The 21,898-nt window shown below is 53.3% G+C and overlaps 1 protein-coding gene and 1 long non-coding RNA gene across 3 annotated transcripts in view; both read right to left on the minus strand.

Annotated features, from left to right (window-relative positions):
- The window catches only part of KIRREL3 (kirre like nephrin family adhesion molecule 3), a 79,073-nt gene that overhangs the window by 1,497 nt on the left and 55,678 nt on the right, over positions 1–21,898 (minus strand). The window contains exons 8-15 of one of the 2 annotated variants that reach the window (XM_010723575.3): positions 10,939–11,087; positions 10,523–10,650; positions 9,430–9,556; positions 5,374–5,474; positions 5,069–5,267; positions 4,304–4,339; positions 2,806–2,913; positions 1,680–1,789 (exon numbers count right to left, since the gene is read on the minus strand). In XM_010723575.3, coding sequence (XP_010721877.2) covers positions 1,680–1,789; positions 2,806–2,913; positions 4,304–4,339; positions 5,069–5,267; positions 5,374–5,474; positions 9,430–9,556; positions 10,523–10,650; positions 10,939–11,087 — 958 coding nt within the window. The remainder of the gene's footprint in view (positions 1–1,679; positions 1,790–2,805; positions 2,914–4,303; positions 4,340–5,068; positions 5,268–5,373; positions 5,475–9,429; positions 9,557–10,522; positions 10,651–10,938; positions 11,088–21,898) is intronic. The other variant, XM_019622949.2, reaches the window with a different exon arrangement.
- On the minus strand, positions 13,790–20,442 carry LOC109370989. The gene is made up of 2 exons (XR_002121593.1): positions 20,403–20,442; positions 13,790–15,576 (listed from the first exon to the last, which is right to left on the minus strand). It is a non-coding gene; the product is annotated as an uncharacterized LOC109370989 (long non-coding RNA).

The raw sequence follows: 21,898 nt of genomic DNA on the forward strand, positions 1-21,898 counted from the left end.
AAGAAAAAAAAAAAAAAAAATCCCAGCTGGCTTTTGGCATAGACACAGTGCCGTAATTAATGTGAAATCCTTGATTACTTTTTTTTTAATCCCCAACTTTGGCTCTTCTCAAAACATGTCAGTCCCGGAGGGTTCTGCTCTGTGCTGACGTGGGCTGTGCTGCACCAGGGATCCCGCACCTCTCCGCCTCATTACTTCCTCTTTTGAAGGCTGACCACCATCGGAGGCAAGGTATGCATTAATTACACGCTGCCTTTAATTACCCTTCCTCCAGAAAGGTGGGGCTGTGTAGGCTGGCTAATTACCAGCCAATTTCTCCGCTGCCTTTTATCTCAGCTCCCATCGATTGTGCAGCTCCGGCCACTGGATTCTGGGCACGGAGCCCCAGTGCTGCGCCCCAGAGGGCTTACTCTCCTGGTTTTATTTTTTTCCCTTTTAAAAAGGTAAGTGGTTGTGGAAATGTACCCTCCAGCACTTTCTCTTCATCTTCTGAAAGCCTTTGATACAGCTATTAAATGCAATAAATTAAAGTACCTGAGTTTTGCTTGGAAGAAGGAATGCCCATGAGAGGCGCTGATGGAATGGGAGCAGCCCATCCAGAGCTGCTGCGCCTGCAGCACCTGGCCCAGGGACAACCCAAAGGCTTTCCCAGGGAGAATCTGATCCTGCGCATGTCCAGAGGTGCTGAGGACTTGGCCTGGGACAGTGGTGTGGCCCTAAAAGATGAGCCTGGTGGCACCTTGTGATAGAATCGTAGAATGGGCTGGGTTGAAAAGGACCACAACGATCACCTAGTTTCAAGCCCTGCTGTGCCTCAGTTTCCCCTGCTGCAAAGCTGCCCTGTTGCAGAGCATCACTCTGGATTCTCTGCACAGCGCCCTGAAGCACTGAGGGGACTCCTCAAGGTTGTGCACGGCTCAGAAATAGTGCCTAATTACTAACAGTGCTCCCTAATCCGCCACATGCTGAGCACTCCGCCAAATGGCACCGCTTTCCTCTGGGCTGGCGGAGCCTGCAGAGCGGATATTAAATTCTTTGGGTTCGTTACAGGAGACCACAGGGTTTTAATGGGGACTGCCCGTGGTCGGGTCCCAGTGCAGCTGTGGGTGTGCTGATGTGGGCGCACGGCCCTGCACACTGCAGTGGGTGCTCTGTTGGCTTTTTGGGCTGGCAGCCTTCCCTCCACCTGTAGCATCGGGGGATTGTGCTGAGATAACGTGAACAAATGCAAATCAGCCAGCATGGCTGTCTCCTAAGGTGTTAATGAACTTACAGACGCATGAATAATTATTTGTGAGAAGTACAGAGCCGTGCGGGTCACAGATGGCTGCAGAACAACCAACACAAGTGTGATTCTCAGGGAGAAGAAAGGGGGAAAGAGAAAGCCGTGGTTTAGTGGGCACGGTGGGGGTGGACTCGGTGATCTCAGAGGTCTTTTCCAGCCCTAATGACTCTGTGATCCCACAGTTTGTGTTCAGCTTGTGTTTGTCACCTACCACACGGAGCCACAAAGCACCAGTGAAGGCAGCCAGGCTCACTCCACCATCACCTCCAGCTCAGCCGCTCCCTGCTGCTTCCCCAGGCAAACCACCATCTGCACCCATTGCTTTGGCACTCACTGACATCTCCAGGACGGCCAGGAGAGCACGGTGAGGTTCTCAGGGGAAGGAAGCCCTTACCATCAGCTGCTTGATGGTGGGGTGCTCCTCCGTCTCCCTGCCCGAGGACGGCTCCTTGTGCACGATCTCCACGCGGATGTCATTCTTGGCAGAAACCACTCCTTTCAGATCTGGGAAGAGAAGGAGAAGAGCTCAGCTCCAGGCGACCACGCATCCCCAGGGCCCACCCTGACTCAGCCCAGCAGGCAGAGCTGGGCCCCTCCGGCCGTGGGGTGCAGCCACAGAAGGGAAAGGCCAAGTGATGGACGGAGCGCAGGCAGCACTTTGGGCGCGATGCCCAACGCAGCCCCGCTGTCACACAGCTGCCCTGAAGGTGTCAGGCATGCTTTGAAGAAGTTCTTTTCGAAAAACTAGGCGAGCAGTGGGAGGAGAAACAACGGCACGGATCCAAAGTGAAAACCGGGGATGGATGTGGATCTGAGATCCGAGCAGCCCTCAGCTCAGTTCTCTGAGGCTCCGTCCTGGGCTCAGCCCATCTCCTCCACTCAGCATCACTCTCGCCCACAGCCTGCCTCCCCAATGCCTCAGGGTTGTGCTGAGAGGCCCCTATTGCTTTCTTGTGCCTTTGTTTTTGGCTGGGATGACACTCCTGGTGCAGGAGCCTCTGAATTTAATCACAGGGAAAAGCTAATTACTGTCTTGCACATCCTCCCCCCGGAGGGCTCCCCTTAAATAACACCGGGCCGTTATGTCACCAACAGTACAACACCAGATGTGCCATAAAGCCTTTTTTTCCTTTCTTTTCCAGAAAACAAATGGCCTCCAGCCTCCGTTCTGCTGTGTCCTCAGCAGGAGATGCTACCCCAGAGTTATGGTCGGTCGCTGCATCCTTCCCACAGGGATGCTCTGTTTGCAGGCTGTTGTTCAGCTGATGCCACAGAGCTCTGAAATTTGTCCTGAGAGAGGAATCTGCAGCAGCCAGGTACAAAATGAGTCCTCACCGCATGGAAGCACTCTGCTGTGTCTTTACCTCTGACCTCACCGCAATGGAATTACTGCCAATATGATGCCCCAGCGGAGGAAGAGAAGGGGGTGGCAAAGGAGGAAAACCCGCAGTGCTCCCTGCCCGTCAGTGGGAGCGTGGTTGGCCTTTGCATTTGGCCGTTTGCGCTCGCCCTGCACTCACTTCGCTGGGAGCGGGCGCAGCAGAAGGCGACGATGGTGGCCATCAGCACCAGGAATGCCACGCCGGCCCCCACGGCCACCCCGATGATCACCGCCATCGGCACCGACTCTGCAAGAGGAAGGAGAGCGCAGATGAGTGGGGCTGAAGGCAATGGGCGGCTCTCCCCAGCGCAGGACCCGTCCCGGCCATCGGTTCGGTGATGGGGAGGGATTGGGGTCCTTTCCTGCACCCCTGCAGCACCACGGCCCTATGGGTGGTGAGAGCCCAGGGAGCGCAGTGCGCAGCTCTGCCATTTGCTGCAACTGGGGCAGCGCTGACCTCTCTGTGCCTCAGTTTCCCCCGTGTGCAGGGAGGAGGGAGCCAAGGAGCTGGTTGCTTCCAGTGGGGCCACGTTGTTTACTGGATGAATGGCTGCCTCTCAAGTGCTGCAGGTGCAAAGTGCAAAAGAAGACAGCCTGGTGATATTGCTAAGAAAGAGAAATGGCATCAGAGCTGGCTGGGAGATGCTGCATGGAGGGATAGAGATGGGCACCAGCACCACGGGCAGAGGTGAGAGCTGTGGGTGTCAGATACCTGGGTTAACACAGCAGCTATCAGCCCACCTCTGTCTTTGTCACCACAGGTCTCCTGCCTTCTCCCCGGGCTCACAGCGTCTGGCAGGGATGGGGTGGCTGTGATGGGGGGAGCAGGGCCCCATCCTGCACCTGGGGGAGCTCACCACCTCCTGCCCATGCAACCACAGCCAGGTTCCCTGTAGTTCTAAGCACCCCCCTTTCTAAGCCCAAAATCTGTTTTTGACCAAAAACTCCATCCTTCCCTTAAGACTTCAGGACCCCTAAGGTGTAACCCCATCTCAAGACCAGTGGAGTGACACAACCCTGTGCTGCTCGAGCTGAGGCTCCACTCACACTATAAAGAGCCTTTCAGCACACAGCTTATGCTGATGCTTTCCACTTTCTGGCTCTCCTGCCTCTCCCTAGCTGTGCCACCTGTCCCTTGAGTCAGGCCATCGGTGACATGACAAACGTGACACTATTCTGCTCTTCCCTAAGCACTCAGCACTGAGGGTTTCCCAAGCAAACAGACAAGGAAGTGAGTGCCCTGCTGCAAACTGCCCCAGCAGCATCCAGCTGACCGGCAGTAAAGTGCTGGCACCTCTCCAGATGACCTGATGCCAAAGGCAGTGACTCGTAGTGGGGCTTTTGGAGGTGTTTGGATCTCTGGGAGGTATGGACAAGAAGGGTGGGGAGGGAGATGCTGAGGGGCAGCTCAGTGTGGCCGGCCCTTTGCTGCAGGTGGCAGCTGTGCATTTTCACCCCCTGCAGTGGGGCTGTGCTGGGGCACAGAGAGGCAGGGCAGCTCGCCATGGAGCGGAGTGGGACCGGTGCCCCTGGCTCCCCATCCCCTGCCCTGTGCTGCCCTACAGCCCCGCTGGCTCCTCAGGCGTCGTGACGGCTGGGGACAATTCGCATTCACCGTCAGCTCAGCACTTCCGTACCTGCTTGCATACCAGCTCCTGATTTCATTTCCGTACCTGTTTGAAAATAAAGCAAGTGTCCACAGCCGTGCACAGCCCAGGCACCCACATCAGCCTTCGGAGCACCTCCTGCTCCCAGCTCACAGCCCCATGGAGGGGATGGCCACCCCACGGCGTCCCCCTGCCCGCCGCAGGGATGTCCCCGAGTGGGGACCCCCAGCCAACACCGAGTGCTCCCGCCGGCTGGCAGCCGACCCGGAGAAACCGCTGGCTGTGTTTGTGTTGGAAGAAGCCCAAGGCTAATTTTACGGGGTTCATTTAGCTCTGATTTAATCTGGACGGCAGCCTTGCCTATAAATCACGGCTTAATGAGAGCAATCCACCTGCCTGCCCTAGCATTTAATAAAATAGAAGAGGACTGGAGGCCCTCCAGGAGCTGAGCGAGCCGCCCGGAGCCACATCCCTCCCTTGCCATGGAGAGCCCCCGGCCACCCTGAGACACCCTGAGGGCTGCGGGTCTGGAAGGAGCAGTTGCTCCCATTTCCCTGTGGCTACAAGTGATGCTGCAGGTGGATGGGCATCGCCTTGCACTGCGGGTTGGGGAGCGCATGGCTGGCGCATGCCCTCTGTCTCCAGTAAGAGAGGCAAAGTGGGGCTATCCCCACCTCCTTCCCCTCTGCCAGGAGTTGGGACCCTCAGGGTGTGCCTCCTCCATCCTTCCTCAGACATCCCAACAGCATTGTGGAGCATTGGCTGCTCCCGCAGCCCCGCGCCAGCAGTGCCCACCTTGCTCCTTGAGCCGGATGATCTCCGTGTCGGAGCCGAAGCTGTTCCACGCGGTGCAGTTGTAAATGGTTTGGAAATCAGCGCGGACGATGTTGCTGATGGTCAGTGTGGAGATGACCCCCTCGTCCGTGCTGACCGTCTCCACTGTGTAGCGCCCCGAGGTCCCAGACTCCAGGACATTCTCCTTCCAGGACCAAGCCTGCCAAGCAGCAGTGGGGTCAGCCCGAGCTGGGCGCTTTGCCCACCTGTGGGGCTCCCCATGGCGTGGCCAAACCCCGTGGCTCACCGCTCTGGGTGCTACTCACAATGCGGTCGGGCGGAGGGGTGCTGCGGATGAAGCACTTGATCTGCCCCTTCTGGCCGTGCAGGGCGTGCTGGGTCTGCGTGCTGGAGATGATGGGTGGCCCTGCAGGAGAGAGGAGAGGGATTGGTGACAACAGGAGGCAGCAAGTCACACCTGGCTGAGGCTGGCACTGCCACATGGGTGCAGGGGGTCCGATGGCAAACCGGGACCTCAACTCCAATAAACATCACTATTGACTGGCACCAGCTGCTGCCCTTTCCATGCCTTGAAGCTCAGAAGGGAATGCCTGGTGCATAATTCAGGAGATGCAACCCAAGGGCCCCAGACCCTTTCCATATGGGAAATTCAGCCTCAGGAACCAAGGATCAGAAAAGGGAAAAATCAACCAGCATCCACACTGCACTCTGCAATCAAAAAAACCCACCTGCTTTCCTTAATGCTCTACAAGGAGACGTGCTTCGGTGCTCTGGGGTCTTTGTGTGCAATGCTGAATGAGAACACAGGGATGTGGGGTGCTCAACCCCACCAAAATGTCCCTGTCCTCCTTCGTGGAAGAAGGTTAAGAGGAAAGCAGTCAGAGATGGGAACGTGGCCTGGAGGCTTCCACCCCAAGGGAGCAGCGGCAGAACTGCAATCCTAATTGCTCTTTATTAGACTCTTAATTACAGCAGATTTACATTTCTATGAGTGGCTTGCTGCTGGCAGAAAAGAGAAGGGATGCAGGCAGGAAGGCGAGGGGCAGCGCTCCCGGTTCTCACCATGTCACAGCCCAGTTGTTCTGGATGCTGGCTCTGGGTTGTGGCTTTTGTTTTTCAGGAATTCATTAGGCTCATTGGAAAACGCAGCCTTGCCATCACACCTACCTGCAGGCAGGCTTAGAGCAGTGCTGGCCAAGTGCAAACACGCTGCAGTGCTGAACTTTCTCCTTCGGTGCATCCAGTTGCCCGTTGACATTGTCCCTCCCTGAACAACCTCCACAGCAGTGCAGCCATATCCTTCCTTTGCAGGGATGCTATGAGGAAAGCCAGAGGCCAGCAACGCCACGCTTCTTCTGTCCAAGGGAAAGGGGCAAAATGACTGCCATCAAATCCAGGTGCTGCACCCTTAGGCTGTGATTGCTGCAGCGGGGATGGAGCTGGCTTCAAACACAGTCTGGACATTCACTGCATCCTGCACATCTGGAATCATCTGCACATCTGTAAGCACCGCAGATGGGCAGTGCTTGCCGAGTGATGGGTAACAGCAGATATGGCTGACGCAGAAGGTCAGGGCTTGTTTTCCAAAGTTGGGGTATAATGGTCATCACACATTCCGGTGTGATACTGGAAACTTTTCTGCCTCTCTTAATATATAAAAAAGACATTTTGTTGTTGTTTTCTGCCCAGTCTTCTCTGAGATGTTCTTCTCAGCACGTTCCCAAGGTGAGCATTCTCCATCCACCCCTGGAAGCACACGCTCTGAAGGGGCTGGGCTGAATCCCACTGGACATGCTGAGCTGGATGGGACCGTAAGGATCACCGAGTCCAACTCCAGGCTCCATACAGAACCACCCAAAAGTCCAGGGAGTTTGGTTTATCCTTTGCTGTGCCAAGATCCCTTGAGGCTTTGGCTGTTCCAAGGGACAATAACAGAGCCCGGTCCAGCCCCACCATACACTGAGGGTGGCACAGGACAGATGGTCCCATCTCCTCAGGTCACTTGGCATGTATAGATGATGCCACTGGTGGGCAATGAACCCAAAGCCAACAGCACCCAGAGTGGCAACGGGGTATGCAGGTCCAAATTAATGGAAAAAGCCCATCTTCTCTCTATTTCAGCAGTTGCATGTTAGTTACAAATTCTGGAGGCACGCCAAGACTGGGTGACACTGGAGAAAAATGGCTTAATAATCATAAAAAGGATCATTTTCCCAAAGGAGAGTGGATTTTAAATGGCACAAATGCCAACGGCTTTGGGTTTTATTATTGCTCGAGGAGTTCAGAGTCGAAGGCTTATCATCGTGATAATAGCAGATGACTAAAGAATATTTGTGAGATGAACATGCCTGGGAATAATAGTGCAGAGCTGCAGCCTCATCGCGTTCGAGGACGGCGTTTGATTCTCCACCAGGCTCAGGCTCCCTATGAGAGCTGCCGGTCCACGGCTCGGTGTTGAGACAGCCCACCAGCAAAAGAAAGGCTTTCAGCAACGTTGCTATGGATATAAATGTTGGAGCTATTGGTTGTGGTTATTTTTAGTGCACTGGTGCCAATTTAGTTGCTCTGTCCTGAAGGCTCGCATAAAGGAGAAGGCAGCTTGCTGGCTGGGCTGGCCCCAACCTCTCCATCCTGCTCAGGTTCATGCGAACAAAACCATCCTGGTGCTGGAAACTGGAAGCGTGGTTCGATCCTGCAAAGCCCTGGGTTGGCTTTTGTGTGGCCAGGAGGGTGCTGTGCTCACGTGGGGGCTATAAATCTGACTACTGCCGATTTATTATGGCCCCAATGGCGCCTTGCTGCCTTCTTGCCTCTCTTCCTTTGGCCCTGCCAAATGCTGCTCATTTGCATAATCCTCCTGCCCACTAACGAGGCTCTGAATCATATCTACAGCCTCTCAGGCTGGTGGCCTCGTGCCCTGGTTTGGAGGGAAGGAGGTGGGGAGGGCAGGCAGGGGCTGTGCTACTGAGGCTGGTTTGGAGGGGGCGGGACACTGGGCACAGGCTGGGGCGGATGGACACCCCTCCAGCAGTGTCCCCACTTGGGCTGAACTCACCCAAGACGGCCGGTGCTACTTGCCTGAATCACTGACCTCACCGTGACAAAGCCCAGCTTACGGAGAGTGGCACCTGGTGATCTCGAGACAACTGAATTACCCTCTGGATTTAAAATCACTTGAAAATACTAAGTCTTCAACTTCCCCTCTCAAACAGCAATGGAAAAAGCATTCAGAAGAATTCATCAGCTGCATCAGACACACCGTGCCGTGCCTGCAGGAGATGCTCCCTACGATGGTCCACGCAGCATCAGCAGTGTCCATTGCAGCACTGCCCTGGTGCTGTGCCGGGCACAGAATGCAGCTGCACAGCTCTTTCTCAAGGCTTCCCTGTGCCTGCCGAGCGCCTGGGAGGTGTCAGGAAAGGAGCAGGTTCTTTGTTTGGGTTAATTTGTTGCTTTGTTTTCTGCAAGATACTTTAATTGTAATTAAAACCCAGCAGTCGGCAGGGAAGGAACATGCAGGCGCCGCAGAGCTGAGCGCAAACAGAGGCAGTGGTTGGGTTTTGCCCCCTGCTGTGTTGCCCTTGGCTCCCCTTGCTGGTGTTATCCGCATTCAAAATTAACGCTGTGCTGCTTTCCCTGCTCATTTTCTTCTCTTTCTGACAGCGAGTGGGGACTGAAGCCTGCCAGTTTGTCACGCAGGTGAGAGGCGATGCAAAATTCATCCCCTGCTTATAATGTGCAGCCTGCCCTGCGCCCTCCTTCACACAAGGCACATTTCACCACCGACTGCCACAGGTCCTGGCCAGGTGGCCCTCACCCAGCAGGGTGCTGCCCAGCTCCCATCGGGGTGGGGGGCGGATCCTGGGGGCTCAGAGTTCTGCCTGCTCCCTCAGGTGCTGATTAGGCTGCTGGTCTCGGAGCCAGACTCAGTTCCCACCTCTCAAGCTGTACAGCACAGACAACAGAGCTCTCCGACCTTGCGAGGGTTTTGCAAGATAAATCTATTAAAGATTTAAAACGCCAACCCCCAGCTACTCAATAAACCCCTGCTGATAATACAGAACCAAGCAGACCTTAGATAACACCAGTATTTTTTTGCTTAACCCATGACTCTCTGAGGAAACGAATACAAAGCCTAAATTGCTCACAGGGTGGGAGCATCCCTGATCCCACCCAGGCATCCCAAAGCAAATATCCAAGGGCATCATCCCAACTGCAGCACCACGACTGATCATGGAATCATAGAATCACTGAATCACTAAGGATGGAAAAGACCACTCAGATCATCGCATCCAACCACCCCCACCCCATCAGCACGGCAAAGACACGAAGATGGAATAGCAAAGGGAAGCCACTGGTACCGTTGACAGTGAGTGTCACCTCGCGCTCCCCCGCGCCCACCCGCGGCACCACAGCACGGCACACGTATTTCCCAGCATCTTCCTGGCGGACGGACTTGAGCGTCAGCTTGTTCTCATTGCTCAGGACCTGGAAGAGAGAAGAGGACTGATCTCAGGGCAGGTGATGGGAAGTCGAGCAGGAGAGCTGGCTGGGGGAGCTCTGGATGGCTGGGGGAAGCTCTGCTACCTTTGGCAAGCTGCACCCTGGGCAGCAGCATCCTGCCCTCCTGCCCTGGCTGTGCAATTAACAGCTTCAGGATATCTTGATAAGTGCTGATCTGGCTGAAGCTGTCAGCACAGTGCCAGCACTGGGGCATGCAAATAATGTGGCTTTTGAGCGGTGTTTCCAATTATCCATGCTGGAAATGCACACCCTGGGGCTAATTCCTCTTGGTTAACCTCGTCTCTCTCCCAGGACATTGGAGTCTCCCATCCCTCCTTCCTTCTCAGATGCTACACAGTGCCCACGGCCAAAAGCTGAGCTGGAGCTGCCTGGAGGCCCCAGGCCAGCAGAATTGGCCAAATGGAAGCTGAGAAAGCATCTCTGTGTGCTGATACGTGCGGGTAAGCAGAGTGCTGGAGCGTGGCAGGGGCTGTGCACTGAGGGTCAGGAAGCCCCCATTGCATGGCTCCCTGCACTGCTCTGTAAGCTTTGAGTGTGAAAGCACTGCCTGTGTGCAAATCACAGTGATAACCAAGAGAAACAACAGCTGCCACTGTGGGATGGGAAGCCAGGGGATTACAGACCCAGTGGGATTCCTCGGCTGCCTCAAGCTCTCAGCTTGCCCAAGGCCGTGATGGTTTGGGAAAACCTAAACAGCAATGAAGGCAGCGATGCTTCCCATGCATGCGCCCAGTGATTGCCTTCCAGGGTCACAGAATCACAGAACATCCCAAGCTGGAAGTGCCCCACGAGGATTATTGAGTTCAGCTCATGGCTCCACACAGAACCACCCGAAATCAGACCATGTGTCTGAGAGCACTGTCCGATTTCACCGAAGCAGGAGGGATCCATGCAGAACCTCACGTCCCACTGCCCTGCAGCGACCCTTACCACGCCTGAGCCCCGCTTCATCCAGACGATGGTGAGGGAGGGGTTCCCAGTCCAGGCGCAGTTGAAGACGGCATCGGAGCCCAGGTCAACGAGCAGGGACTGTGGTTCTGTTGCCATCCGGGGCCCAACTGCACAGAGCAGAGCAGCATTACCCCACCAGAACCCCAAAGCAGTGCAGTCACTGTACCAGGAGGAGCTGAGACCCATTGATGTTGGGGTACCAAAGGGACACAGCCATATGGGACACCCAACCCACGGCACCTTACAATCCCAAAGACCCCAGGAAGCCTCCAGCAGGGCTGTGTGAGGCAGGAGGAGACCACGGTCCCACGCATGGAGTGAGAGCCCAACAAATCCTGCTCAGGGAAGGCGATGCTCCCCCCAGCTGTGACCAGCAGCTCTGGCAAGTTACTCACAGTAGACATCCACGGTCCTGCTGATGTTGGTGCTGCCCAGCGCGTTGGTGACCTCGCAGGAGACGGGCTCGAAGAAGAAGGTGTGATCCACGATGGTTTCATAGAAGTCACCGGATGCTTCCTTTATCACCTGGCCTTTCTTCGCCCACCTGCAGGACAAGGAAGCAGAGTGGTGTTGCACTGCTTTCCATTTGCCAATGACAGCAGGGATGGGATAAGGACAGTCTGTGCTGGTAGAGAACACAGTGCCCCTCCCCAGCCGACCAACACCGCTGGCATTCCACCACAAAACCCCTTTAAGTCTTTTCAGCTTCATCCTGCTTCCACCCCCTTTCCCCTTTTCTTTCTTTTTTTTTTTCCCCTAGGGAAAAAGAACTTCATCCCTTGAAGGCAGCTGAAATAACATCACCCTGGAAAGCCAAGCTGGCATTTGCAGCTCTACAACTTGCAAATTGTCTCAGAGAACAAGCTGTCAACTCAGCACTTGAATTAAGCCGCTGTTTGCCAAACAATGAGCAAATGTGACCTAACGGGGCACCATCTGGCAACCTGCCACTCCGGAGCGGGTGGAGAGAACTGGAGATGCTGTCATGCAGTGTGAAACTCCATCGGCTCCTGGGAGGAAGGAAAAGAGAGCGGAGGAAAATATAATAAATCTCCCCAAAAGAGTGATGGGGACATTAGAAAGGAGAGGATTTCCCCGAGGAACTGCTGATGTTGTGCCGGGGCAGCTCTCCTGTGGTGGGATGACTGGGGACAGGGATGTGCTGGGCAGAGGAGGTCAGACAGACAAATCCAAAAGGCCCACAAGTGTGAACCTAACGGGATGAGGACAGGAGAGCTGCGAGGCATCACCCTGCAGCCAGTAACACGAGCGGCTCGGAAGAGAGGTATTAGCAGCACAGATGGAAGCTGGTTTGTATGCACTTATCTGCTCTCTCTTCTCATTTATCTTCACGCCTCTAATGGATGCTGACTGGCCGCTCCAGCTTCCCCACGCTGCCTTCCTCCCTGGATTCTCCCTTCAATAATTAATCAGGGGATGCTGCTCGGATTTTTAGGGCTGTGATTGACGAGGGAAACTCCAGGCATGGGAAAATCAGCACAAGTGATGCCTTCCAGTCACTGCTCCAAAGGTAAATCACCTTTGGGTGCTGCTTTCCTCCTTCCAGATGTAATGAAACTGAAGCATTGCTGCGCTCCTTGATGACTCTGTCCCCATCCAGGTGCACTTCCAGACTCCGTAGCCCATTGGGTCTTGCTGTGTGCACCAGAAGGTCAAAGCCATTTCCTGGAGTCATTAAGGTTGGAAAAGACCACCGAGATCACCTCAGACCATCATTTCCTCGCAGTGACTGACAGCACAAGACCTTGCTGGTGCCCACTGATCTGCACAGCACCGTGTTCTGCAGCAGCCCAACCTGTCTGGCCTGTGGGGGATGGGGAGCACATTTCCAGAGGATAGAAGTTCTGTGGCTCAGCAGCAGCCCAGAAACACACATATGAAGCAACCTCACACAATACTTTCTGTGCATGTTCAAAACCCATTGCTTCTGCAGAACTACCTTTGCCGAGCGTAGAGATGTGTCACAAACAGCAATTTTTCGTGCTTCAGCAGAGATCAAGGTTCTTGCTCCAGTTTTCCAAGGCTTAACACTGCTAAATCAATGTGGCTGAACAAGCGGTATGGATCTTTTATAATGTCAAATCGGTTTTTAATAACTATGGCTGATAACCCTCCTGTAAAGCTCCTCGCCATGCACTCGCAGACAGCCAGAAGGCAAATTCCTCCTGGTTTTAACAAGCCTGTAACGTGCCTTGCTCACCTATTAACCTCTCAGTAATTATTTATAAGCAGAACGTAAATAAAATGCAGCCAAGAAGACACAGAGGATGAGCAGGTCCTGCCTGAGGCCATCAGCTCAGTGTGTCTGCATCTCAGCTCCCTGCCCAGCACACATCCTCCAAACCACCCACAGGATGCATGGGGGGCCTGGCCTCCCCCAGCCTGTTCTGTTGCTCTCTCCTCTTGCAGGTTGGTGCAGCCTACAGGGCAGAGCTTGTTGGCTTTCATCTGAGGAGCCCAGCCTGCAATTTCCACCTCTGCTACCTCTTTATTAATTTGTGCTGGCGAGCTTGGCTCAAAGCCTTGAAGGAGATTTTCTAGCTTGATCCTCACCTGCCACGAAACCATAGGTGGTTGGCTGTTTGCTCCCTCCCCTTTCAGCCGCTCTGGGATGCTGGTTTGGGGCTCAGACCTTCACTCCATCCTTCGTTTCATCCCCTTGTAATCTCTTCCCAGTGTCTCCTCACCCCGCAGCTTCCAGCCCTTCTCCTACCACTATTTGGTGCTTCCTCCATTCATAGCATCATCCTGAAGGCATTTACACACAGCCAAGGTGCCTCCATAGCTCTGTGCCAGATACATACATTTACCTCCATGTTCCATTCCAAACCAATCCATTCCATGGCTCTACGACCATCTGATGCACTTCCATCGTTTTACTGCTGCCTCTCTCCCGAAGAGCAGAACATCGGGGTGTGGGTGATGAGTTCCATTTGGCGTTCCCAAGCTCTCTGCAGCTCCGTGGGGATGTTTCTTCGGGGGAAGCACCAACTGCCCTCAGTTCAGCATCTCCTCCATCAACCCCAGCGATGGGGAGAAGTCGAGTTCAAAATGGAGATTTTGATGCAAGCTTCAGGAGCCTGTTCTTCCCATGAGACTTCACCCACTTCTGCTGGGCTCACAGAGCTGCAGGAGGGCACTGTGTGCCCATAGCGTGGCAGGATGCAGCAGAGCACCGCCAGCGCGCACTTCATCTGGCTGAGCTCAGCGCAGCAAATAAATTCCTCTGACTGCAACAAGAGGACTTGTAATTCTTCAACAAATGGCATGTGAGAACAAGCTGTTTAGGGGAATTTGTAGCCCTGTCATGTAACAGCCCTCCCAAGCGACACCAGACTGGTTTGGTGCCGCCTGGATGAGTGAGGTGAGAACGTGCAAGCCTGCTCGCTTGGTACTGCAGCTGCTTTCCTTCTCTCCAAGCTGGGCAGCACCCGAGGCTGCGGGTGCCATCCTGGCCCCTCCAACCAACAGTGCTGCAGGGCAATGAGCATTTCCCCATGGCAACAAGCTCTGGCTGGAATGGATTTGTTCTGGAGTGCCATTCCCCTGCTCCCATTCATTGTTTTCCACCAACACCAGGCAGTGACAGCAGCATCCTGCCCACTGCTGACTGCCCTGCACACAGAGGGGCTGTTCCGACTGAGGGCACCCCAGGGAAGCACAGTGAGTTGCAATTTTTAATTAACAGTGCAAAATGAAGCAGTTGCCTGCCATATAAATTGTGTTTACTAAGAGTGACTTAAAATAGATAAATATTTTCTCGGACGCGTTTTAATTGCTTAATAAAAGTACTGAGAACACCCACAAATACCTTAAATAAACGCGTGGCTCGCAGAATGAATTAATTAACATTTCATTCCTGGGAATGGCTATTAATTGCTACAAATTGCTCAGAGAATGGTTCTGTTGTTTTACTGCCAGCGTTGCTCACTCTGCAATGTGGCAATTCCTGCACATCCCCAAACAGCAGCTGCCCACGAGCATCACCCTGTGCCCTTCTGCGTACTCTATGGGGGGGTGGGGTGGGGACAGGGAGGAGGATGCTGTTTCCTTGGTTCCTGACCCGAGAGTGATGGCCTATTGGGAATTGATGGAGCATCTTGTTGCTCCTTGCCTGGCTGCAGTGTGATGCATCAAGCAAATTATTGCCTTATTAAAAGTAAATCTCCATCATGGTGATCTATGGGGTTACTCCTCTCATAATGTATCCCTTGGCCACGTGTCAGCAATGCACCCAGCATCCTTGCCAATGGCCCTGCAGCTGTCCCAGGCAGCTCTGCTGTCCCCTACGCTAGGAGCAGAGCTCAGATGACACAACGGACAGGGGAGCCCCAGTGGCACCAGGAACAGCCCAGCATGGAGCCAGGGGTGTGACTGCTCAGAGCATCCTCCCTGCAATCCCTGGGGATCACTGCACCAATTATAGGTACAGATGCATTATTCTACAGTGGCAGGCTCCCATTTTATCCCAGGCGCAATTAGTAATTAACACCTCTGCTAAAGGGCTCCACAGGTCTCCTTCAGAGCTCTCATTAAGCAGCTGCCAGGTGCATCTCCTTTTCTTTCAGAAAAGACTGCAGCAGCGCAGTCGGAGCCGCTGTCCTGGGTCTCCATCCCTGAAGGCTTCCCATTGTGAGTGGAAGCACAGCTTGGTGTCAAGGTTGCTAATCCTTTTTTCAGCAACAAATAAGCAGCAAGGCCAAATTGCCACCTTCTCCCAAATTTCAAGAGCTGGAGATGTCAGGCTCAAGTCCCAGACAAGGACACGTTTGGTGTCTGATTGCACTCGCTGCAATGCACAGGTTGCTGCCACCGGGGTTTGATTGTTTTTCAACACTCTGGGGTTTTGATGATAATAATAACACCTCGCTGTGCGGAAGAAACCTCTGTCTTGATTTCCTCTCTAATCTCAGCTTCACCGTTCCCCCTCCTGCCCAGCCAGCAATGAGCCTGATTGCTCATCAGACCATCTGCCATGTATGGGGCAGGTTTCTCCTCGCTGTCAGCGGGTCCTGAGGGTTGGAAAAAAAAAATCAGTGTGAGGCACTCAGAGCACTCCAATGCCCCCCCAGGGGTGGATGGGGGCTGGGCTCAGTTCTGCAGGGAGCACGCTGTGCTGGTGGATGGGCTGAGCCCATGGAAGCCCCATATAGCACTGTGGTGCTGCACTGGAGATGGGCAAAAGTTGCTATGCTGTCCTGGTGTGTCTCTGCTGTGCTGATGGTACAGCGGGGGATGGGCTGATGGTTGGGCTGGATGACATTAGAGGTCTTTGCAACCTTAATGTTTCTATAATTCTAACCCAGTACACTCACTTCCTATTAATGCAAAAAATACAGGTAACACACGGGTGCAGTAGAACAAAGTTGCAAATTAATCAGTTTGCTCATCTTTTTGCTGTAAAATTCCTCTATTTTCTGTCCATCCATCCCCAAAATCATTCTCTAGTCACTATTCTTGAAGCATCTCGAATCTCCTCAGAGCAGCCTGGTAACAACATTGCTCATCTGAGCTTTGTATGCCAACAGAAAACAGTCCAACGTGGCAGCATGCTGATAGAACAGACTGACCCATAGGAGCTCTGCGATTACCTGCTGACTTCTTCACAATGCAGCAAGAAATGTTTCAAAAAAAAGAAAACTCAAAAAGCAAAAACCATTAAGTCCTTAATTACACACTCCAATAGCAAAGCAGAGCTGAGTATTGAGCACTGCTTGATACTTTACAGACAAATGGCCTTATAATCCAGAGCCAACAGCTTGTGCTCTTCCTTTGCTTTTGTATTTGCCAACAGCTTCTAGAGAGTTTGCAGAGCAATCAAAGCCCAAGGACAGCTCAGGTTAGCAGTCACTCCATGAACTGACTCTGGATGAGACCTCAATCCCGCTCCAGTGGGATCCAGTGGGTCTATTCTGGGAAGCCAGCATCCACTGGGTATCCTCTTTCCTGTGCCACACAGCCCCTGAATTGGGCTGCTGCTTGCATCTATCCTGGCAGCTCATTTCAGCAGAAGCAACATTCCTAACGAAGCTTCTTGGGGGAATTAGGCAAATGAATAATAATCAAGGTCAACTGCATCACCACAGCACCTACGCTTTCCCATCCCAGAAAGGATGCAGACGCCCCCAGCGCACCCACACTGCGCCCCGTTCCTCATCTATTGCAAGGAAGCCAAAAAACCATGGAGCTGAAGGTCTCTTAAATCAACATCCCTTCCAGCTTGGAAGCTGTAAGAGGATTCATTATTTATATCACAGAAGCACAAAAGCTTAGCATATTTTAAGCTGTCTGAAATGACTTCAAGGCAACTCATCCACTCTTTCCCCCCCTCCAACAAAGCACATTGAGACATCTCCAAACGGAGCAGTGGGAGGAAACCCTTCAGAAACAGGAAATACACAGAGTGATTGAGGGACAGAAAGCAGAAAGCTACGATCTGCCCGGAGATCACCAAGGAATGCCCAGAGGGGACGTTCCACGTGAGATGTGAGCACAGGCCTCATTGCGCGGAGGGAAGCATCGTGGTGCTGCCCAAACACTCATGGCAGCAGGTGCTGTGTGTCCTTTCTTTCCTTTCCCTCTTTTTACACTTACAGTTTAGTCACAGCATCTCTAATTTCCTTAGATCTGAAGCCACCTTGTGAGACTGGAAGGGAACGATAGAGAAGAAAGATGGGGGGAGGAGGGAGACAGTAATCTTGTAAAAGTCAGTTTTGAAAAATCAATTTTCTTGTGTGACAAGATTTGCTTAAGGCTTTTCATTCTGTGAAATCAGCCCATCACCCTGCGGGAGCGCAGGAAGGAAGTGGCAAGTGTGGTTGGGAATATCTCAGATTAAAGACTGCTAAATTAGGCTTGAGGAGCTCCCAGCTCTTCACAAGGAGAGCAGAACTGTGGCCAGCACTGCGAATGATGTTCCCCTCTCCGTCCCCTTCTCATCCCCAGGAGGCTCTCTTGAAGGAGAGGTGACTGATAGGCCTGGGAGAACACAGCTCTGGGTCACTCCCAACCTTCCTGGCTAGAAGTGGCAAGTTAGCAGCTCGGCACGATCAAAGCCATATGGTCTCCGTTCATGTCCAGGGCAAAGCTTGCTGGAAACGAGTTGCCCTGGATCAGGCTCATTCCAACACTGGCAAACCCCAGAGCACAAGCAACAGAACCGCAGAATCATGCTTGGGTTGGAAGGCACCTCACAGCCCACTCGCCCCCCCCCCACATGGGCTGCGTGCCCCCAGCTCAGGCTGCCCAGGCTCCACCCATGGCCTCAGGCACCTGCAGGGATGAAGCACCACAGCTCTGGGCACTGCCAGGGCCCCACCGCATAAAGACCTTCCTCCTCACAACTCACCTAAGTCTCTCCACTTCCAGTTTAAAGCCACCCCCCTCGCCCTGTCACTGCCTGCATCTCAAAGGCCGTTGACACCTCTTGAGGTTGCCAACCCCCCAGGACTCACAGCCAGCCCCCACTGTGCCCCGGGAGCTGAGAACCCATTTTGGGGAGCCCAGCTCCTGAGTGGCAGGGAGGCTGCTCTGGCTGTAACCCCATCATAACCCAACAGAAATGAGGATCTGATGGTTAACCCTTGCAAGGCTCTTAGGATTTCCAAAACCAGCCCACTGACCTGGCCTCATCCATCACCACGCCATGCAAGGCTGCACCCCCGCTCCTGCAGCACAACAGCAAGAAAGGCCCCACTCAACTTCTGTGCGTACAGAAGAGCGTCATCTTTTGGCCAAAATGAATGGAACTGGAGTCCTTTCTTCTGCTCTTTGATGCCACAATCTCTTATTTCAAGCAAGACATTGCTATTTTTTAAGCACTTATCCAAATCTCACTGGGGGTTGGAATGGAGACGGCCACAGCTGTGGGGCACCCCAGATCCCAATCCACTCTGCACAGCACAGCAATCCTCCAGAACACAGCAGCAAAAAGCTGATCCGAAAGTCTCCACCACCAGCAGCTCACACCAGCCGCTTCATCACTCATTTACTTCGTTATCTTTAATCACTGCTCCATCAGGAAGCAATGCTCACCGCTACAAAGTGCTTTCCTTCCTCCCCTCCCTTTTTTTTTCTGCTTTCCGTCAGATTCTCCCTCCGTTTCGCTCTCTCCTCATTAGTCTGAGCTGCCTCTGAGCATCTCCCACACGTGTTCCCATTACCCTGACAAGCCAGGGAGCGGGATGACAAATCTCCCCATCCCCACACCTCACCATTCCTGGTGTCACCTGCAGCCGCAACCCAGCAGCTGTGAGATTTGTGCCTTTTATTTTACTTCATTTTTTTCCAAGCTCCTCTCTCCCCGTTCAGCAGGAGTTGGCAGATGGGGCTGACGCATCGCAGAGGAGATCTGAAGAATTCATTTCCCTTTTTTTGTTTTATTTTTATTTTTATTTCCCCAGCTTTCATTTTCATTTCAGAGCAAAGGTCCGGTTGTCTGGGAAGAAGCTACAAAGGCAAACCCAGGCAGAAAAACATAGATAGTCAGAAAAAATGCTACGGTGCTGATGACTTGAGACCTCCGTGTGCTTTGCATTCATTTCAACTCCCACTTCCTTGGCATTTTCCTGTGTCTATAAATCAGACTTACTCCATCGCTGCTGTGAAATGCCCACAGGCCCTTTCCTGCACTGCCTCCTTGTGCCCTCTGGCCATGCTGGGCTGCAGGAGGCAGCGGGGATGTGACAGCAGATCTGAGGACAGCACATGGTTGGCAGAGTCCTGATGCTGCACCAACAGCAGCCGTGCTCGGAGGAAAAGGAGGAAGCAGAAGGGAGCACTGAAGCTGCCAGGAGCCTTGGTGTAGGGGAAGGCAGCAAAAACAGGGGGCTGAGAGGGGCTTTACATGGGGTGGTTGAGGGGAAAAGGGCCCTTAAGTGGCTGAAGAACCACAGTAGTTTGGAAGGGCTGTAGTGAGATGGATGGAGGGCTCACACTTACACTGCTGGCTACTCTGCAGCACATTTTGAGGCCTGACAGCCCCTTTTAAATAGTAATAGAGATGTGGCTGGCATTTAATACAAGCTTAATATTGCAGATCTCCCTTAATTAGCAGCGGCAGCTGGGGAGACAAAGGAAGGTGCCAGTCATGGTACGTTCCCAGCAATATGAAGCCCTCGGGAACGTCAGGCCAGGGGGATGTTTGTCCAAAAGGGCAGCAGAAAGTCAGCATACAGCAAGCACCCAGCTCCCAGGAGGGACTTTTCCAAGCTATCTGAATCCAGGCCTTCACCTGGGAGCAAAGATGCAGTGTAATCCATTAAAGGAGCTATGGAGAGAGATCTGCTCCTCATGCCCACACGGTAACTTCTCCAACTGTGTGACTCTGGCAGCAGAAAACCCTTCCCAAAACTCTTTCTTCCCAAAGACCCTCTATTCCTCATCCTGTGGTAAAATCCTCCCTGTTCTGACGTGCTCCTGGCTTTGCTTCTTGGTGACCTGCTGTCACTCAGCAGCACGCACTGTCACTGAGTGCACAGAGCTGAGCAATGCCAAGCCACCAGGGCTGGGCTGGAGCCATCTCAGTTAACTCCAAGCTGTGGTGGTGTGGCTTCCAACAAAGCGTGAGGCACCCAATCTTGGAAAACTTGACTTCTCTGTCTCCTATTTTATGAATAACTGCAGTGAGACACTCTTGATTTTCTCCTGCTCTTCTCAGAGCCCACGGATACCAAGTGCAGCTCTCCCACATGAAATGCTGTAACATGATGGAACGCACAGCAATGATAGCAGAGCAGCAAAGTCCCAGGCTGCAGCAAGTGAGAATATGCTCAATGCAGTGGTTGCAGACACAAAAACACTGCACACAGTGCAGAAATGAAGAAAAAGAGCTGCTTACCTTTAGAAGGCCTCAGGTAGGCAGGGATCTCCAGTAAGAGATCCCCTCACTTCCACTGCCAACCCTTAAGTGAGGGCTGGGAAGGGGTGGATCCTGGCTGCAGCCCTTCCATCACTCAGTCATTGCATGCACCTGAGCTGCTCTGGGCTGGCCCTGCCTTCCCACCAGGTGCTCCATCACTGCTTCAGGTCGTGACTCAGCATTGCCACTACACCACATCTATCCAAATCCCACCAAAACCTGCCACCCTTCCCCACCAAGACCCGCATTCAGACCTCAGAACAGCATCTCCCTGCTTGCCCTTTTGCAAGCACAACAAGTCGCCTCTTCTTGTTTTCCCTGCTCAAGGCAGGACACTGCCTCCCACTGGGTGCGTTCAAGCCCCACTGCCTTTAAAGAAAAGCTCTTAAAAAGCAGTTGAGTTCGGATTAATATTTGATGAGTGACAGCGTGCTGTTGATTCAAAGATAAAACGGTGTTTTCCAAGCACAAAGGTCCTTTCTGCAGAACGGAGCCCGCTGAGCGAACAAACAAACATCGCTCCCTCCCCACTCCCTGCTGCCAGCCCAGGTGTGGGGAGTGGGAAAGCCCAGCCTGACCTGCAGCGGGGATGCAGGAGGGGCTCTGTCCTTTTGGGCATTCAAATTCAGCCCCGTGTAGGCAGAGGGAGATCGCTTGGCCCGCACCAAACACAGCCCCCTTCGGCTCTAGGATGGGGAAGTGCACCCTGCACCCCAGCCTGGCAGGTGGTGCGGAAGGGTGGCTCAAAAATGCCCCATCTTCACTGCGACTGCAAAAAGAACACTGTGTGGAGTTGTCTGTTAGCCCTGAGGATGAGAGTGCTGCATCAGTACACCGGAGTGAGGCATTTATTACTGCCCTGCCTACAGCTGCTCCCCATCGCTGCAAAAATAATCATCATCATCAGAGGAGCCCAAAAGGCTGAGGGACTCTGCCTCTTGCAATATTAAACTTTCCCATTTTCTTCTGCCGTCTTAAAGATTCTCTTTCTTACTGCAAGTGATAAATAATAACAGCAAAAAAAAAAACACCCCACAGACACACAACAGACATCAAACGCCAAGGGAAGATTGGCAAATGGAGAGATCTGAAGTGAGCAAAGAGGAGGCCTGGTTGTGAGTCGGTTCACGTTGCTCTGACTTGTGTTGCTTTCCATTAATTTCATTCGCCATCACAGGTGGCAGAGCCACAGCGACAGCTAATTACTCTCTTTCCTTCCCATTCCTGCCCGATGGCTTGCAGCAGGAGCAAGCCAGGAAATTGCCCGACAGCCTTTGGGTGTGCACAGCCCGGCAGTGATGCTGAAACAGACGGGGGAGGTCATGGGATCGTAGGATAGAAACACAGAATGGTTGGGTTGGAAGGCACCTTACAGCCCACCTAATTCCAGCCCTGCCATGGGCTGGTTGTGGCCCCCAATCCAAAGTGCCAGAGCCTCATCTGTGGCCTTGGGCACCTCCAGGGATGGTCTGTGG

This window comes from Meleagris gallopavo, chromosome 26 (genome assembly GCF_000146605.3).
Source record: "Meleagris gallopavo isolate NT-WF06-2002-E0010 breed Aviagen turkey brand Nicholas breeding stock chromosome 26, Turkey_5.1, whole genome shotgun sequence".
Taxonomy (NCBI): Eukaryota; Metazoa; Chordata; class Aves; order Galliformes; family Phasianidae; genus Meleagris; species Meleagris gallopavo.